Source organism: Nanorana parkeri, unplaced genomic scaffold (genome assembly GCF_000935625.1).
Source record: "Nanorana parkeri isolate BGI_ZX_2015 unplaced genomic scaffold, ASM93562v1 scaffold1344, whole genome shotgun sequence".
NCBI lineage: Eukaryota > Metazoa > Chordata > Amphibia > Anura > Dicroglossidae > Nanorana > Nanorana parkeri.
In genome coordinates, this window is record NW_017307612.1 from 72,526 (window position 1) to 89,222 (window position 16,697).

Below are 16,697 nucleotides of genomic sequence, written 5' to 3' on the forward strand. Positions count from 1 at the left end.
ATTTTTTCACACATCAATCTCTGTGGTCTTAATGAATGACACTTCAATACAGCTTACTGTATATGGATAACTCAGTTGGAATATTGCTTTGCCTATCCTATTGAACTACGATTCATTATCTCCGAGCTATGTACATGAAAGTTTACACATGGAAAAGCTAGATAATACCAACACTGAACTGCATATTGTCCTTTTTGTGAAAGAATACAGCTTCACAAAAGATTAGAGAGGTCCTCTTTACTTTCTCCTTGAGTTCCTCCTCTCTACTTTCTCCTTGAGTTTTTCCTCTCTACTTTCTCCTTGAGTTTCTCCTCTTTGAAAACTGATCTTTAGTTAGTTTTTAACTGTTTTGAACTAATTTCAGCTTTTTGTAAATAACTTTTTCCTTTAGAATCACATTTAGTATCAGATTACCCCCCTTTGTTCTATATAAGTTCAGACATTGAGCATAATACTGATAGATTTATTTCAATGTCCCTAATGTTAATAAATCAAATACAATAGTCGTGTAACTATTGAATAAAGTGTAAACTAAAAGCCAGATTCAGCCAATTTCCATTTTTACTGAAAGGTTGAATTGTCTATGTAAGTAAATAATTACTGTTTCTCACAAGGCCATAGTGAAGGTACCACTCTCACTGCTGAACTAACTCAGTGTTGAGAGGGCATGATATCATCACTTGGCTTTGTCATGGCATTTGTCATATTAGAAAACTGAAATATTAGCTTTGGAAAGAGCTAACATTTTAAACAGTTTGAATTTTCAGCCGTAGCTTTGTTTTAAGTTTATATATATTACTTTGGTGCTTTGTAAAGTATGCATATTCTAGAAGCCTTCAGTGTGGATAGTACATGGTATGGATACATACGTTTATTTACAACTCTATTCAGAACACTCTGCAGCTCATCAGCACTGATCTCCATGTCCTAAAATAAAAACCAGATATGAAAACATAAGCCAAAGAAAGAAAGTGAAAGCCAAGCCAAAAGAGGCAACGGAAGCCAATCAATTCCAGGCATTCAAACATCCCTAAGCTGATTGCTGGGTGGAAATCACTTCATGTAAGGCTTTTCAACATTATTTTGTCGAAGGTGAAACCATATTTTAACAAAATAATACATTACTAAATGATATTGCATTTGGTGCGACAATGACACTATTATACCTTAGAATCAGCAGAATTCAAACCCTACAGCCCCCATCCAGGGTTGTATATAGAACACTGGAAGTCTTCAGCTGCCTCGTGTAATGTCTGGGCTTTTGGTATGATGCTATACCTTTAAGAAGGAGGGGCTGCCCGCAGGTAAGCCTGTTCTCAGTTTGTCCAATGCTATATATGCCCCATAGTTAGAAATTCAGATAGTTTTGAGTCAGGGACCAGTGTGGTTTTACATGCATTTGCGAATGTATGAAACAAAAATCTCTGTGTTTATCATTATTAGTTGAAACAGTTTAGACAGCATTTTTTGCTAACTATCAATTTAGCTTAAAATTGATCCCCTTTTGTATTGTTTTGTATATTGCCCTGCCCGTGTGGGCCTTTACTTCTTTGTTAGTTTCAAACTGATCAGAGTGGCTGCCTTTTGTGCTTTGTTGTTTCACATCTTTGCCTCCAATTTACTATGTTTTTAAAGAAAAAAAGAAAAACATATGGACCTATTCACACTCATAAATGGGCTGATCATTTGCTCAAACACCAGATGGCAGCCTCACCCCTTCTTCTGGCTGCATCTACTGTATGTGGCCAACAGGCCAAAATAATACCTCCAGTACCACTTTAAGTACTCACATCCCCTGCAATCTGCTGGAAGATGTTCCTGAATTGCTTCTCCTCTTCAGTTTCTTTGTCTGTGTTTCCGGAGGTCTACAAAATACAGGAGTAGTGTAATTTTTTTAACCGCATTTTATAGTGAATTATTAATATTATATCCCACTAACAACAACATGATGCATTTGCAATCAATAAAAACATGAGACATGTTTAGGGGAAAAAATGGTCTCCGAGTTAGACATAAGCTTTATTTGCCCAAAGAGCAGTACACCAAACTTAGAGCAATCAATGGCCATACAAGGAGGGATCTGACTGCTGACTTTACTTTCACCTAACATGCAGATACTCTATATAGGGTATGTTGGGACTACCTATTTAACTGTTATGGGTTCTTGCAAATTAGCAGTATACTAATATAATAGAATATCATTTATTGCTATCACTATAATGACAAAGAGCCTACGCTAGACAGATCTGAGATCCGAAAAGAACGAGGGATAGAGTGGAACTGACATATCATCGATTATTTTCAGGGGTTCTGATGAAGGAGGCATGACCTCGGAAACGCGTCAACCAGAAAGGATTGACAGCCGGCTGGCTAAGTCCATTACACATGATTTTTCTTGCCTGCTAATATTCTAACTTTGTGAGTACCATTTCAGCTGTTTTATTTTGTTTTATTAAAAAGTTTTTATGCGATGGAGGCGCTCTCTGTGTTCTTTATATTTCAGTTCTGAGGTTTCCCTAAACCAGCAAGAGCAGCCTCAAAAGTATATCACATTAACCATTGAAGATTATCTACTTTCATCTTGGATACATGTTGCTGGTGTTTGTGTTATATCTTGTTTACTAAACAGAGCACTGCAATTCAAAAAAAGCCACATCCAAGCTACTGAAAGATGGCAAGCAGTTTAGATATGAAGTTTGCAATTGCAAAGCTCAACAATACCAACTACTAACTAAGGAAGTTCAAGCTTGAAATGCTGCTAAGCAAAGATGACTTATGACAAGTACCGAGTACATACAGACCCACTAATGGACCCACTGAGGAATGGGACAAGAAGAACAGGCAAGCAAAAGCAATTATAAGTCTGCTATGTGGAAGACAACCAGCTCATCGACATAAGAAAAGAGAATACAGCTAAAAGTATGTGGACTGCATTACAAAAATTACATGAGCGTTCAAACCTAAACAGTAAACTATATCTGCTGCGTAAGCTATGTAAGATGAAGCTAGAAATAGGCCAGGAAATGCGTGAACATGTGAATGACATGCTGGAAATCATATAACAACTGTGTGCAATTGAAAGGAAATTAAAGATAACCATGTGGTGGCATTACTGCTATGCAGGCTTCCAGTGTCATTCAGTACTCTTATTAACGCTCTAGAAACCAGACCTGAGCAGGAACTAACATTAGAATGCACCAAAGGAAAATTAATCGATTAATATTGTTGTAAATTATGATTGAAACTGATAAATTAAGGGTAAATTTAAGGTGTATGCTTATGTATTGAAGGAAATTATTTTGGCTGATGTTCTGATTGGCTGGTCTAATTACCCCTTTAATGTTAGTTAACTATACAGGTTTTGACAAAATTCCCTACAGCTGTTCCATTGTGTACAATCAACACCCTGAAAACAGTATGGTCAACAGGTCAAGAAACTTACACAATACAAACCTAGTTAGCATAGGTTTGTTAAATAACATCAGCCAAAAGAATTTCCTTCAATACATAAGCATATACCCTAACTATACCCCTAACATATCTATTTCAATAATAATTTACAACAAATATGACAGAAGGTAAGAAAATATGTACAATGAATAAAACAAGAAAGCCCTTAAGGCAGGGGTGTAAAACTCAATTTAAATCGTGGGCTGCATCAACATTATGGTTGTCCTCAAAGAGCCTGCAAGACTATATAAATGTATCTAATCTTTATCATAATTGCCTCTGCATTCGATTATCACTCAGAGCCGCGTCTGATGCGGGCGGGCTGGCCAGCCATATGCATGAGGGAAGGAGCCACTGCACCTGCGGCCACGGCAGACCCCCCCCACAACCAGGGTCCACGGCAGACCCCCCCACAACCAGGGTCCAGGAAGCCCCCACTGACCACCAGGCTAAGGTAAGGTGACACATTTTTTAAAAATAAAATCCGGGGACATTTTTAAATGTCCCCGGGAACATAAAATAACATTTTTTTTTTTGAATACTACTCACCTGATTCCTGGATCCAACAAGCGCGGCCTCCCGTCTCCCACGCTGTTAGAAGTTGCATACAGCGTGTGCTGGTTACTACTTAAACCGACGCGCGCAGTGTGCAGCTTCTGAGAAGATACGCTATTAGCGTAGCGGGAGTGATGCAAAATGCGCAGCCGCCTTCCCCGCTATGCTAATAGCGTATCTTGTCAGAAGCTGCACACTGCGCGCGCCAGTTTAAGTAGTAACCAGCACACGCTGTATGCAACTTCTAACAGCGTGGGAGACGGGAGGCCGCGCTTGTTGGATCCAGGAATCAGGTGAGTATTAAAAAAAAAAAAAGTTGTATTTTATGTTCTATTCTTAGTTCTATAATGTCATTGTAGTACTTTCAGTTGGAATACAGCTTCATAAGATATCAGCTAGGGAACTACAAGTCCCAGCATGCCCTCATTGCCCCTGTACAACAACCAGATATTGCCGTTCCCTGGGTGATATGTGTGTGTGGGGGGGGATGTACAGGGACAATGATGGCATGCTTGGACTTGTAGTTCCTTAGCTGATATATATGTGTGGGGGTGGGGGGTACAGTTCTAGTGGATGTTTATATAATATGGGGGGGGCGAAAAAAAATGTTCTGTCCCGGGCGCCCATAACTCTGGTTACGCCACTGGCGAGCGCTACACATGCAAATGCTGTATGGAAGCAAAGGCCACATGTACCCCACTTCCACAGGCCACTCAAAGAAAAGCCACCCACCCCATGGAGCTCATACACAGCAATGTGTGCGGACCAATGAAAACTCCCACATCAGGTGGGAACAGATATCTACTGACTTTCATTGATGATTATTCCAAGTACACAACAACTTATCTGATGAAGCACAAGAACGTAACATCAGAAACACTTCAAGAGTTCGTAGCCCTGTCCAGCAACAATTTCCAATGGAAACCAGGAATTATATGCACTGACAATGGAGGGGAGTACATCAGTAAGGAAGTGGAATCATACCTGAAGAAACAACCACACCATACACTCCTGAATTAAATGGGGGTAGCAGAACAGAAAAATCGCACTCTTATAGAAATGGCCAAATGCATGCTGTCAGACACTAACCTAAGAAGTACTGGGGAGAAGCAGTCATGACTGCAACATACCTACAGAACACACTACCATCAAAAGCCGTTGAAAGCAACCCATTTGAAATGTGGCATGAATCGAAGCCTAGCCTGGGACACATTCGAGTATTTGGATGTAAAGCTTTCGTCTATATTCCAAATGAGAAGTGATCCAAACTGGAGGACACAGCCATAGTATGTATTCTGATGGGCTAAAGTGAACAAAGTAAAGGATATAGGATTCTCCACCCAAAGACTGACAAAGTGAAAATAAGTGGCAGCGTTTATTTTGATGAGAACCCATCACCAGAAACAATGATCCCAATGAGATGTTAAGTGAATTTGCCCAGTGAACCAGCAAAGGAAACTAAGCAAAGTGAAGCCGCACAGGACTCAGAACAAGAGGTGGATCTCACAATGGATAAGTCAAATTCCATGTTAAATTCTGCTGAACAACCTGAAATTAGAAGATCCAGTTGGGCAACAAAGGGAATGCCACCCTGTAAGCTGTCATATACTGCTCAGACACAATCAGAAAGGGTCAACACTAGAACCAAGCATATCGATGTGAAGTATCATCTGCTTAGGGACACTCAAGAAAAAGCTATTATCGACTTTCAATATTGCACATCAGAAGTGATGACTGCAGGTGCACTCACCGAGTCAGTGTCAAAGGTTCATCACAGTTTCCTTCGGGAGAAGCTAAACGTCATAAAGAAGCGCATATGCTGTTGAGAAGGGGTGTTAGAAATACTGAAAATCTGTCTTTTGTGCTGCAGAAGGCGCTGTAGTGCAATGTTAGTTTACTATATACAATTCTGTATTCTGATGTATTGTTCTCCTAAGCAAGTAAAACTTAATTCCACATTCCTCAGGATCTCAGTGCTTAATCTAAACAGGGCCGGTGCTACCACATAGGCAACACAAGCGGCCGCTTGAGGGCGCTGGTGGGGGAGGGCGGAAAAACAGCGCCTCCCTCCAATACAGAGGAGCCGCACAATCGACGGGGCTCTGATCTTCAGTTTCCTATAGTCAGAGCCCTGCCCACAGCTCCCTCTACTCTCTCTCTCTCTCCGAAGCTTGCTGTTCCTGTTGTGCCCCGGCCGAGATATTAACATATGAATGGGCCACGTCAATTTGCATATCAATAACACACGGCCCATTCATATGTAAATATTGCGGCTCATTCATATGCAAATCGCCGCCCCATCTTTAAAACATTTTATTTAATTATTATTTCTAATTATTTTGTACTAATTTGTTTATTTATGTTTAATTATTTTTTAATTACATTTTTTTCACTTAACTTTATTGCTATCACACAGGAGCTAACAACCCCTGTGTGATAGCATTTGGAGGTGAAAGGTTCTCTTCAGTGACCCTGTCACCTCCAGGACAGGAGTTCTAGCACAGCACTGTGCTAGAACTCCTGTGAAAGCAGAGAGGGGAAGAGCACAGCTTTCCCTTTCGCTGTATACACGGTGCGGCAGGGTTAATTTTAACCCTCCCACTCTGCTCACCACAACGTCGGCCAGTGAGAGACTCAGCTGCGGAGCGAGGAGAGAGGTAGGTGCGGGGGGGATGTGGAACGAACAAGCGGCTTCACACTACATTTAGCCTTGCTTTCCCAAAACAGGGCTAAATGTAGAAAATAACTTACCGCCCGGCGCCCGTAACTGCATGTTTCGGCCGTCGGGGGATTCAACATTGCTGCCGCCCCTCTGCTCCCTGCCGCCCGAGGTCGGCCTTAGTGGCCTTGTGGGGAATCTGGGCCTGTGCATGGTGTATATCTTTGTTACATTGGCGGTCATTGTGAATACTTTGGTTACATTGGCGGTCAGTATGAATACTTTCGTTACATTTGTGGACAGGGCGAATACTTTGGTTACATTGGCTGTCAGTGTGAAAACTAATTGGTTTGACCTGTAACATGGATATCACATGGATATCTCCTATTAGTTTTGGAGGGTGCCCGGGGGGCGGAAAAATGCACCTTGCACCGGCCCTGAATCTAAACACATAACATTGTAAAGTTCTGCGTAAAATGCTGGCACTATATTAATGCAAAGCACAACAATAACATTCTTATTGTGCTCCCCATTGTGCTCTGTGGTTCCTTCTGCCGGCCCCCTATGTTACTACATGATACAATTGTGAAGTAGGAGCTGGTGGAAAGAAACCACAAAGCACAGTAGTGGAGCAGGTATCCGACACACCCAGAAATGTGCTGGATGTTGAAGACTTTTTAGCAAGCCTCTCTCTACAATGCAGCAGAGTTTGGCTGAGTGGGCAGCAGGACAAGTAACTTTTAATTGCTTTCTTTGCAGGCAGTGCTTCTTTTCAATGTTTAAAAACACGCGGCACGAAACACGCGACAAACGCGCATATTCGATATGCCTAGGTGTGAACCCAGCCTTGCTTATGTTAGTCATACAAAAAACACTCTTTTTTTCCTTTGTGCCAAATGGCATGAGATACCACATCAGATGTACTGCATACAAAACACAATTCACTAATTATTGCAGTAACTCAGAGCAAACAACTTACTCTGAATTTACTTAACTAAGCTAAAATGTGGTTGCTTTGAATTACTACATGTTACACATTCTCATTGTTCTTTAGACCAACGTACTGAATAAATTAATGGTGTGGCAGGATTAGGAAAGGGTTTTAGGGTACCCATTGACATTACATGTCCATCATGTGATTTACCACAAACATTTTAATCTGATTTAGATTACCAACAATTGTGCTGTGTGAGAGCATTGGCATGCGCAGCCTATTGCATAGGGTGTGCACACAAAAGTATAAGCACACACACATATATATATTTAAACATATTATATACACAGACCTGAGGCATCCCGAATTCCCATCTCTTCAGCTGTCCCTTACATCTTCCAGCAGTGGTGCAGTAATGAAGCAGGGAGCCTAGAAAATGGTCATGTGATCACCCACCTAGCTTCCTGATTGGATGGGAAGCCACAGTCAAACCCCCTTGCAGCTTCCCAGGCACTGAGAACTGCGGCTGTTATGTAAGGAATGTAAGTGGCATATGCTGCTGCATCTGTATCGCTGAGCTGGTCACAGAGAGATCTTTGTGACTTCTTCACCAGCTCAGTGACTAAAAACACAGCACCTGCTGTTGTAGATTTGGTGTTGCATTCAGGGTGATTAGGGGGTTTCCAGGCACACCCAGTACACCCTCTGCACACGCCTATGTGTGAAGGTCTACCTGACTGGATATAAACTGAATGCTCAGGTAGGCCTACACACTACATGGTTATTGGTAAACCTAAAGGAGAATCTACAAGCAGATTGTTGGTGTGTAGCCAGCTTTAGAAGAGAGTTGAATCTACCAACTCATTTGTCTCCAATCTTTTTTCTGTAGAGATAATTGGGCCAGAGCAGGTGCATGATGTATGATGATGCATGTTAAGGAATTACATTAAGTGGCCAAATTAGTATTTCATGTCCACCTCCCATGTAATGTCTCTGATTACCTTCAGATTTTTTACCAGACCGTGAATCACATTCTAATCACTACATTGACCCATTATTACTATCTTGCCCAGCAATGGTACATTATGAGAATCATGGAAGGCGCAATGACCTTATCTTTTTTCTCTTTTTGATCGGCTGCCTTTTTTTTCTTCTCTTCGTCAGACACTTCATCCACACTCAACTCCTTATTGCTGTTTGCTCTGTCCGATACAAAGATGATTGGCTGGAATGGGGAGGAGGAGAGGGGTAAGAGGGAAAGAGAGGGCTGATTATAACCAGGAAGAGTGTAATGTGCCTAGCTCTTACAATGATCATGCATGAATTGGTGGTGTATCAAAACGGAACACTGTTCCAAAATATGTATCACCTGCTCTTCCCATAGTTTATATGTATGGACTTATTAAAATATATAATTGGTTCAGTATATCATATTTGTGATTTCCCTATTACAGTCATTTAGAAAGTGTTTATTTGAAAAAATGACTTTACTACATTTCAAGTACTTGTATATATATTTATATCACCTTTATAAGTATCATTATCTATGATTGTTACTGTTCAGAGGTAAGTGATTTTGTGTAGTGATGCATGGAAAACCTCTCTTATCTGGCTGAGGATGTTACTGTTGTTGTTAAGATCCATGAATTAACTAATATCTTCACAGATATCAATAGCAACAGTTACACCAACAGACAATAAGAAGTTGTTAGAGCAACGTCTATCTGACTGAATATCTATTTCTATGACTTTAATTGGGCTCTAAAGAGGATATCCAGTTTAATCTGAAATCCTCTATCATTTTGGAATCATCAAGGGGTTTCCACCTTCTTCAGACACATGTATCCAAACAGACTTAGGGGTTGATTTACTAACCTTATAAACACACCACGAACATGTATACACCTCTGTGTGTATACATGTTGTGTTCGCTCCCAGCATGATCTATGGGTGGAATCTAAACACCTTTGTAGTGTGTACACACCCAGCAGGTGTGTTGTGCAAAGCCTTACATGAATTGCAAGGTGATGTTGTGTAAAATAGCTCTATGTTGTGCTGCTTGCGTTGATGAATGCAGGAATGTAAATGCATGAGCTAACCATTTTTGTCTAAACTGTGAAGCAGCATTATATATGCATCATGTGCATGATTTTTCCATATATGGCATTAGTGGAAATATGCTTTTAGAGACTTTTTGGTTGATAAATACGTTTTGCTGTGTGAAAATCACACGCACCTAGTGCGTGCGTGTGTTTAGGTTAGTAAATCACCCCCTTAGTGTCAGTCAATGAGTGTTTGTTCTCTTCAGAACTGCTTTCCATGCAAACTGAATATCCCCAAAAACTGAACACTGTCTATATCAGTCTTCCCCATGTTGTACCATCAGGCTCAGTAACTGCAATTTGCCGGTGGACAAACAACTGAATACAGTGAGTATCAATAAGTACTTGTATTTCTGAATGACCTATTATATCTTATTATATTAATCTGAATAACCTATTATGTTATTATATTAATAGTCCAAATATAAAATGAAGGATTGCTGTATTTGTATAAGTTGTAGACCTCATTTAAATTCCGTTGCAAACCTAAAAAATAAGGTGTTTATTCCTAGGGTGGAGCTATGAAAATAATTCCTTTTTGCCTCTAAGCTATCTACACATCCAGAATGGCTGGTTTATCCCACCTCAACCTAACCACTGAACCATCACATTCAGAAAATAATTCATCCCAACACAGCTACCTCCTCATGTATCATTTCCCCCTTACTATTTTATATTATAAGCCTTCACGGGCAGGGCCCTCTTTACCATCTTGTCTTGAATTGTATTGTGACTGTAATGTCTTCCTTATATTGTAAAGCGCTGTGCAAACTGTTGGCGCTATATAAATACTATGTAATAATACTACTAATAATAATAATAATATTTCACATATACAGTCTATTATAAAGCCATTTATTCCAAAGTGCACAAAACTGTTTCTAGTTTTATTCGTCATCATTTAGTGTAGTGTCGGGAAACCATGGCTTTTGTGGAGTAGGGCTTGAGGACCAATTATATATTATAGCCAGACAGGTTATGGCTATACTTTCTTCTATCCCACCTCACCATAACCCATCCTTTTTGGTTATACAGTACTTGTTCCCTGAGCCCTACTCCACAGAAACCATGTTTACACACCCTGAAATAGTTTGGAGCATTTTGGAAAAAATGCCCCTACAGTATGCACCTAAACTGTAAACCAGCGGGTCTTGATGCGCAGTTGGCTAAGGAGCAAAAAGGACTGATTTGCATGCCTTCCTTCACTATCCTAAAATGAGTAAAAATACCCATACTTTGTAGGTTTGTGGTGAAATGGTACATGCAGGTACCTTCTTTTTTAGGAGTGCTCTTTGTGCTTCAGCTACACTGAAAAGCCTTGACAAGAAATATGTTTGCAATACACTATAATCAGATTTTTAATTTAACTTTCTAACTCGCAGAAGGAAAATGACAGCAACAATTAGGATGCAATATAAGTAACTGTTTAATGGTCTCCCTTGCCAACATTATTACAGAATCAGAAATTACAAGAGACAAAAAGTACATGCAGACGGATGCTTGTTGTTCATGCAAATCAAACACATCAACTCAACTATTTCAAATCAAATAAAATCATGTACAATTCTGAAAATGTTAATATGTTACCATTGCTGGGCAGGATGTCATGCAATTGTGCTGTAGTGACCTCTCACCACAGGAAGCATACACTTATCTAATTGTATTCAACATGCTTTACCAAAGGCCTAGCGATTATTATTAACATCACTCTAAAACATTCAGCACACAGAACTGTGTAAAGATCATACAGCTATGTATAGCTTACAGTATGTAATAACCCAAACACTACAATCACATATATGCTTATCTGTGCCCCTTCTCTCTCCAAATGCTTGGCTAGCCTGGATCGGGTAAAGATAAGGCCCTTACTGATAGTGTTGGAGTTTTCCCACTCCCACCCACCCCCCTACATCCTTCAAGGTGCCTGTCTGGTGGCATTTATTTTTGTTGTTAAAATAACACTTTAATAGTCACTTTAATAGATCAATGACTCGGGGCAACTGTACAGGTTAGGAGTTCTGGCTCCACTGGTTCAGTGCCAGCAAAAGCAGCTGCAGTAGTCCCATCCTGACATGTTCCCTTTAAAGGAGAACTATGGGGTCAGGGCTTTTCCCCATAGTTCTCCTTAGGGTAACGGGAGGACACAAACTAGCGTCCTCCCGTCACCCTAAGCTCAGTATACCGCGATCTACTGAGCCAACCTGTGACAGTCTCATTGTCACAGGTTGGCTAGAACTATGAGGTGAGTGAAAAGCACTCACCTCATAGTTCTCCTTTAAGATTAAACTAAATGCTCCTGTGTGCCAGTCTAAACAAGGAACAAATTCAGTTACAATGTGATGCACAAGTCTAATACTATAAACAAACATCTTCCTTGACTGTGCCAAATCCTTCATCATTTGTGCTCCACACGTTATCCCTCCCAGACACTGCAGCTCACAGTGGGAGAGTTTCATCAACAGGGGCAGTGCTGTCAATCCAGAAAGCAGTGGGCAGGACTAGGTGTGTCTAGGTGCTGATTGATAAGCTACAGACCCATGAATTAACAGTGACAATGCTGATAGCCACAGCCTATTTTTTTCTTCCCAATTTAGAGCAAGAAGGCACAGCCTACATGAGAGTGGCAACTCTGCTCTGAATTCAGGAGCAATGCAACATTGTTGCCACACCATTACAGGAAGCTGCCTCCGGTGGACTTCACTGGCATTTATCTTTTTATACTGGCCATAGTTCGACTTTAACAAACCTCTTACATTAGGTGGATTTGCCTGCCTTTTGTGTCTGTTGATCTCAGCATGTTTCATTATGCAGTAGGGATGCAATGGGGGTACAATGCAACTTAGCAACCTGATTAATGTAAAATTGCTCTTTCAGAGCCTAGTTTATTCACTAACCAGTGTCAGCAATGATGGCTCACTGAATCATTACTGAATACTGGTGTTTGCAAACCTGAGTGTTCCGATTTTGGTTTGAAAATCAATTTGAATGATTACAGTGAAATATTTGCTTATAGTGGTTAACTGTGGCTGTAGGTAAAAGAAACAACATGGAATAACAATGGCATTTGCATTTCGCCTGGTTGCACTCTGCTCATGGGTCGATGATCTTCCTATCATTTGTTTTTCTTGCTGTGTGATTACATTGCACATAATAGTAAGGCCTGTAAGCTTTGTACAATGAATACAGTGGCTGCCTTGCTGTGGTCAGCAAATAGATTAATCTGAGTCACTCAACTAAAAGAATTTCTTAGCTATAAGTTCTGGAATGCTAAGCCATATGTTTCCTAATGGTAAATGTAAAAAAACATTTATTTCAGAAGAAAGGAGGTCAGATACAAGTTAAAGTGGTCCTTTACACTTAAAAATCTAATTCTACCAATGCATCCCCTCTATGTACGATGATTAATAATAACATGGACATGTCAGATGTACAGCGCTAACCGTCCTTCAGAGGTGCATATAAGAACTCTGACGTTCAAGTCAGATGTAAACTGCTGTGATTTTGAAATACTTACACTTGCAGAGCATTCACTTCCTGCTTTGAAAGGGAAAAATGACTTCAATTTGCCACAGCAATGCACACTGGGATTGCCTTGTCATCAGCAGAGCATTGCTGGGAAATCTCATCTATAATCTCACGAGATCTCAAGGAAAGGCATTTTCCTCCCCTGAGATGATGTGCATGGTCACATGTCCTAGTCACATGTCTGGTCACATGTGCCAGAAATCCAGGAAGTAAAAGAAGAGCCAGTGATCTGCCCTTAGTAAACATGGCCGCTGTCAGAAGACTGGGGAAGAAAAGAGAAATAAGGTATACGAAGACTAGAAATCTGTCAATTATCTAGAAGTATGTGTTTGTAGATTGTCATTACTAGGGATGCACCGATCCCGATACTAGTATCGGTGCTGATACCGAGTATTTGGGTGAGTATTCGTCCAAATGCTTCGATACTTACCCCCGATGCCAGAACTTCCGGTTAGAGGGAGATTTCCTCTCACCGGCAGTGCCGCAAGGGATCATGGAGCCGGCTTCCTGGCCAATCAGGAAGCCGGATTGATGTTGATTGGCTGGGAAGCCAGCTTCCCGGCCAATCAGCATCGAGCCCACCAAACAGCATCGAGCCGTTTTCCCAGGCAATCAAGAAGCGAGTAATGACAATTAGTCAGGAAGCCGGCTCCATGCTACCAGAAGTACCGATATCGGCGAGTACCGAAATATAAATATCGGTACTCGTACTCGATACAGAAAAAATGGTATCAGTGCATCCCTAGTCATTACTAAACATTTCCAAAGGTGTCTTTGTTGTTATTTTTAAAGATACAGGTAAAGGTCCACTATAAGTTCTGCTTCTTTGTCAAGTTCAACATACGGTATCAAAATTCACTGACAAGGATAAATAAGCTTCCACTAGTCTATAAAATAATAGTAGACTCATACAAAAGGAGCACATAATTTATCATAGACGCTCCACCCCCGCCTAACTTCTTTTCCTAAATACAGGACATAAGTGTGCAAATGTTTTTATGGATTTCTGAAATTTGTCCTTTTCTAATGACTTTAAAGAAAACCTTCAATGAGAGACTTACAAAGGATGTCATTGTTGACCTTCTTCTGGAAATGCTAGTTGACTGGCTGCTATGTGATTCTCTGGTCAGATCAAGAAAGTCAGAGTGAGGTCAGAACTCATTTGCATGCTTGTTCTAGCTCAGTGACTCAGAAAGTATGGAGGCCAATGCATCACAGCATGACAGCCAGGGATCTAATACCTTTATGAAGGAAAGATCGACAATGGTAGGAAACCTATACAGGTTTCCTTTCATTTGTTGGATTTACTAAGAAGGTAAATTATATGGTCCTATTAGAAGCATCTGCCTAACTTTATCTCTAGTTATAGATTACATGCATTGATTTAGGTTAGGATTGCACCACTTAACTATGTCATTGGGAAGCACAATAGGGCTTCTTAACCACTACATACAGTACTTGTACACCCTCTAAGGACCAGAGCAATTTTTACATTTCTGCTTTGGGCCTATTGATTCGGTGATATGTTACTTAATATAACAAAGTAATACATACATTGTTTTTTTTATACAAACACAGCTCTCTATTGGCAATATAATTTTAAAAATGTTCTGTTTTCTATGCAATTTATAGAAAAGTTAGTTTTAAAAGTGTTACATGTATAACAGTGTTTCTGTTAAGAAAAAGCACACAATTTATTTGATAATTTCTCCTGTGTATGTCCACACTAAAATGTTGTTTCTATTACAAAATGTGGCATAGTTATTTACAAATGAAAGAAAGGGGTTATCTCAATACTGCTTTTTTTATAAAATACGTCACTAAAAACACATAAAAAATAAATAAATAAACATGAAAAGGTTTACCTATTAATCATCAGAAAAATAGTAGCTACGGAGGAGGAGTTAGTTGGGGAGTTAATTAGCGATGATTAGGGTTAACTAAAGGTTACTAAGGGGTTAAATAGGAACACTTTAATTTTTTTTAACATAGTTACATAGTATTTGAGGTTGAATAAAGACATTAGTCCATCCAGTCCAACCTATAGGATCTCTTTCTTAGGAGTACTTGTACCCCTGTATATTACGGTGCCTTAGGAAATCGTCCAAAAGTTTATTGAATGATTCCACACTCTTAGCTGAAATCACTGCCTGTGGCAGTGAGTTCCAGACCCTAACCGCTCTAACTGTGAAGAACCCCCTTCGCCCCTTGTGCATGCATTTTTTTTCCCACCAATTTTAGGTGGTGGCCTCTAGTTTTTGAAAAGGAGTTAATTTTAAACAGTTTATTGCTAATGTTGCTACCACCATTGAACATCTTGTACATGGAAATCATATCCCCCCTTAATCTCCTTACCTCCAATGTGAACGTGTTTAAATTTAGTAGCCTCATCTCATAGCTCTGGTCTCTGAGTCTCAGTGTACACAAGAGCAGAAAGATGGGCTTCTGTGTATATAAAACAAGTCCCAGCTATGGCTTGTAAATGCTGCTTTAGAGCCGCTGGAGAGTGGGTGAACTATAAAGTATTTAGATAAAGTTATTCTGGGAGTCTATCTTCCAATGTCCTGAATTGGATAAAACAGAGAGTATCTCCATCTCGCTCCCATCACTAATCCAAAAAATAAGGAGTGTAGTCCTCAACTGAGTGTAGTGGGCGGAGACATAACAATCATTCCTTTTTTCCCCCGGCCAAAATTTGCATCCACAAATATGCCAAAGTACTACATAATATTTCCTGGGGACTAATGAGAGTATAGCTCTATTGATCCCTGTCTTAGCTCTACTGTACAGGGACTTATTTTCAAGGACCAATTCAGGTACTTACACGAGATGCTATTAAAGGAGAACAATGAGGTGAGTGACTTTCATTCAACCTCATAGTTTGAGCCGACGTGTGACAATGATACTGTCACACGTCGGCTCAATAGATTGGGAAGTGAGCGCACACATACCATCGCCGAACACATATCATCACTTGCTCACTTCTCGATCATCTCCCTGCAGAGAGCCGTGACTGTCACTCACGGCTCGCTGCAGGGATTTACCCCCTCCCCGCTCCGATCCTCCAGCGCCGACTGGCGGAACGGACGGGGGAGGGGGCGGGTATATCAGTAAATCATGAAAAAATAATTGTTTCCTTTTCTCCCATGCAGTTTGCATAACGCATTATCACTTTAATTGTTAAAATAAATACAAAACAAGTATCAACATAAAAGATTCAACATATGCATGCATTAGTAGGAATAAACACAACCACTGCATAGCAGGAGTAGAAAAGTAAAAACATGATCCTTTATTTTTAATCAGCACACCAAATAAAAGAGTGTAGTGCAGGCAGTCTGCAAAACCTATTTTTATTCCCATATTAAGAAAAAAAATTCCTTAGTCATCACATGCAATGTACAAATCACACTGCTCACGCTAAGACCCACCTTGACTTTTTTCTTTTTCTGGGCAAATAAAACAAAATAGA

At 40.2% G+C, this 16,697-nt stretch overlaps 1 protein-coding gene across 6 annotated transcripts in view; it reads right to left on the reverse strand.

The window, feature by feature from the left end:
* Positions 1-16,697, reverse strand: part of CAPN3 (calpain 3) — a 156,037-nt gene that overhangs the window by 16,138 nt on the left and 123,202 nt on the right. For 2 of the 6 annotated variants that reach the window (XM_018569498.1, XM_018569495.1), the window contains 4 exons: positions 16,657-16,674; positions 8,710-8,823; positions 1,791-1,865; positions 870-927 (listed from right to left, as the gene is read on the reverse strand). In XM_018569498.1, coding sequence (XP_018425000.1) covers positions 870-927; positions 1,791-1,865; positions 8,710-8,823; positions 16,657-16,674 — 265 coding nt within the window. Of the gene's footprint in view, positions 1-869; positions 928-1,790; positions 1,866-7,402; positions 7,416-8,709; positions 8,824-16,013; positions 16,019-16,656; positions 16,675-16,697 lie in introns of all 6 variants that reach the window. The other 4 variants (XM_018569499.1, XM_018569500.1, XM_018569496.1 and 1 more) reach the window with 3 other exon arrangements.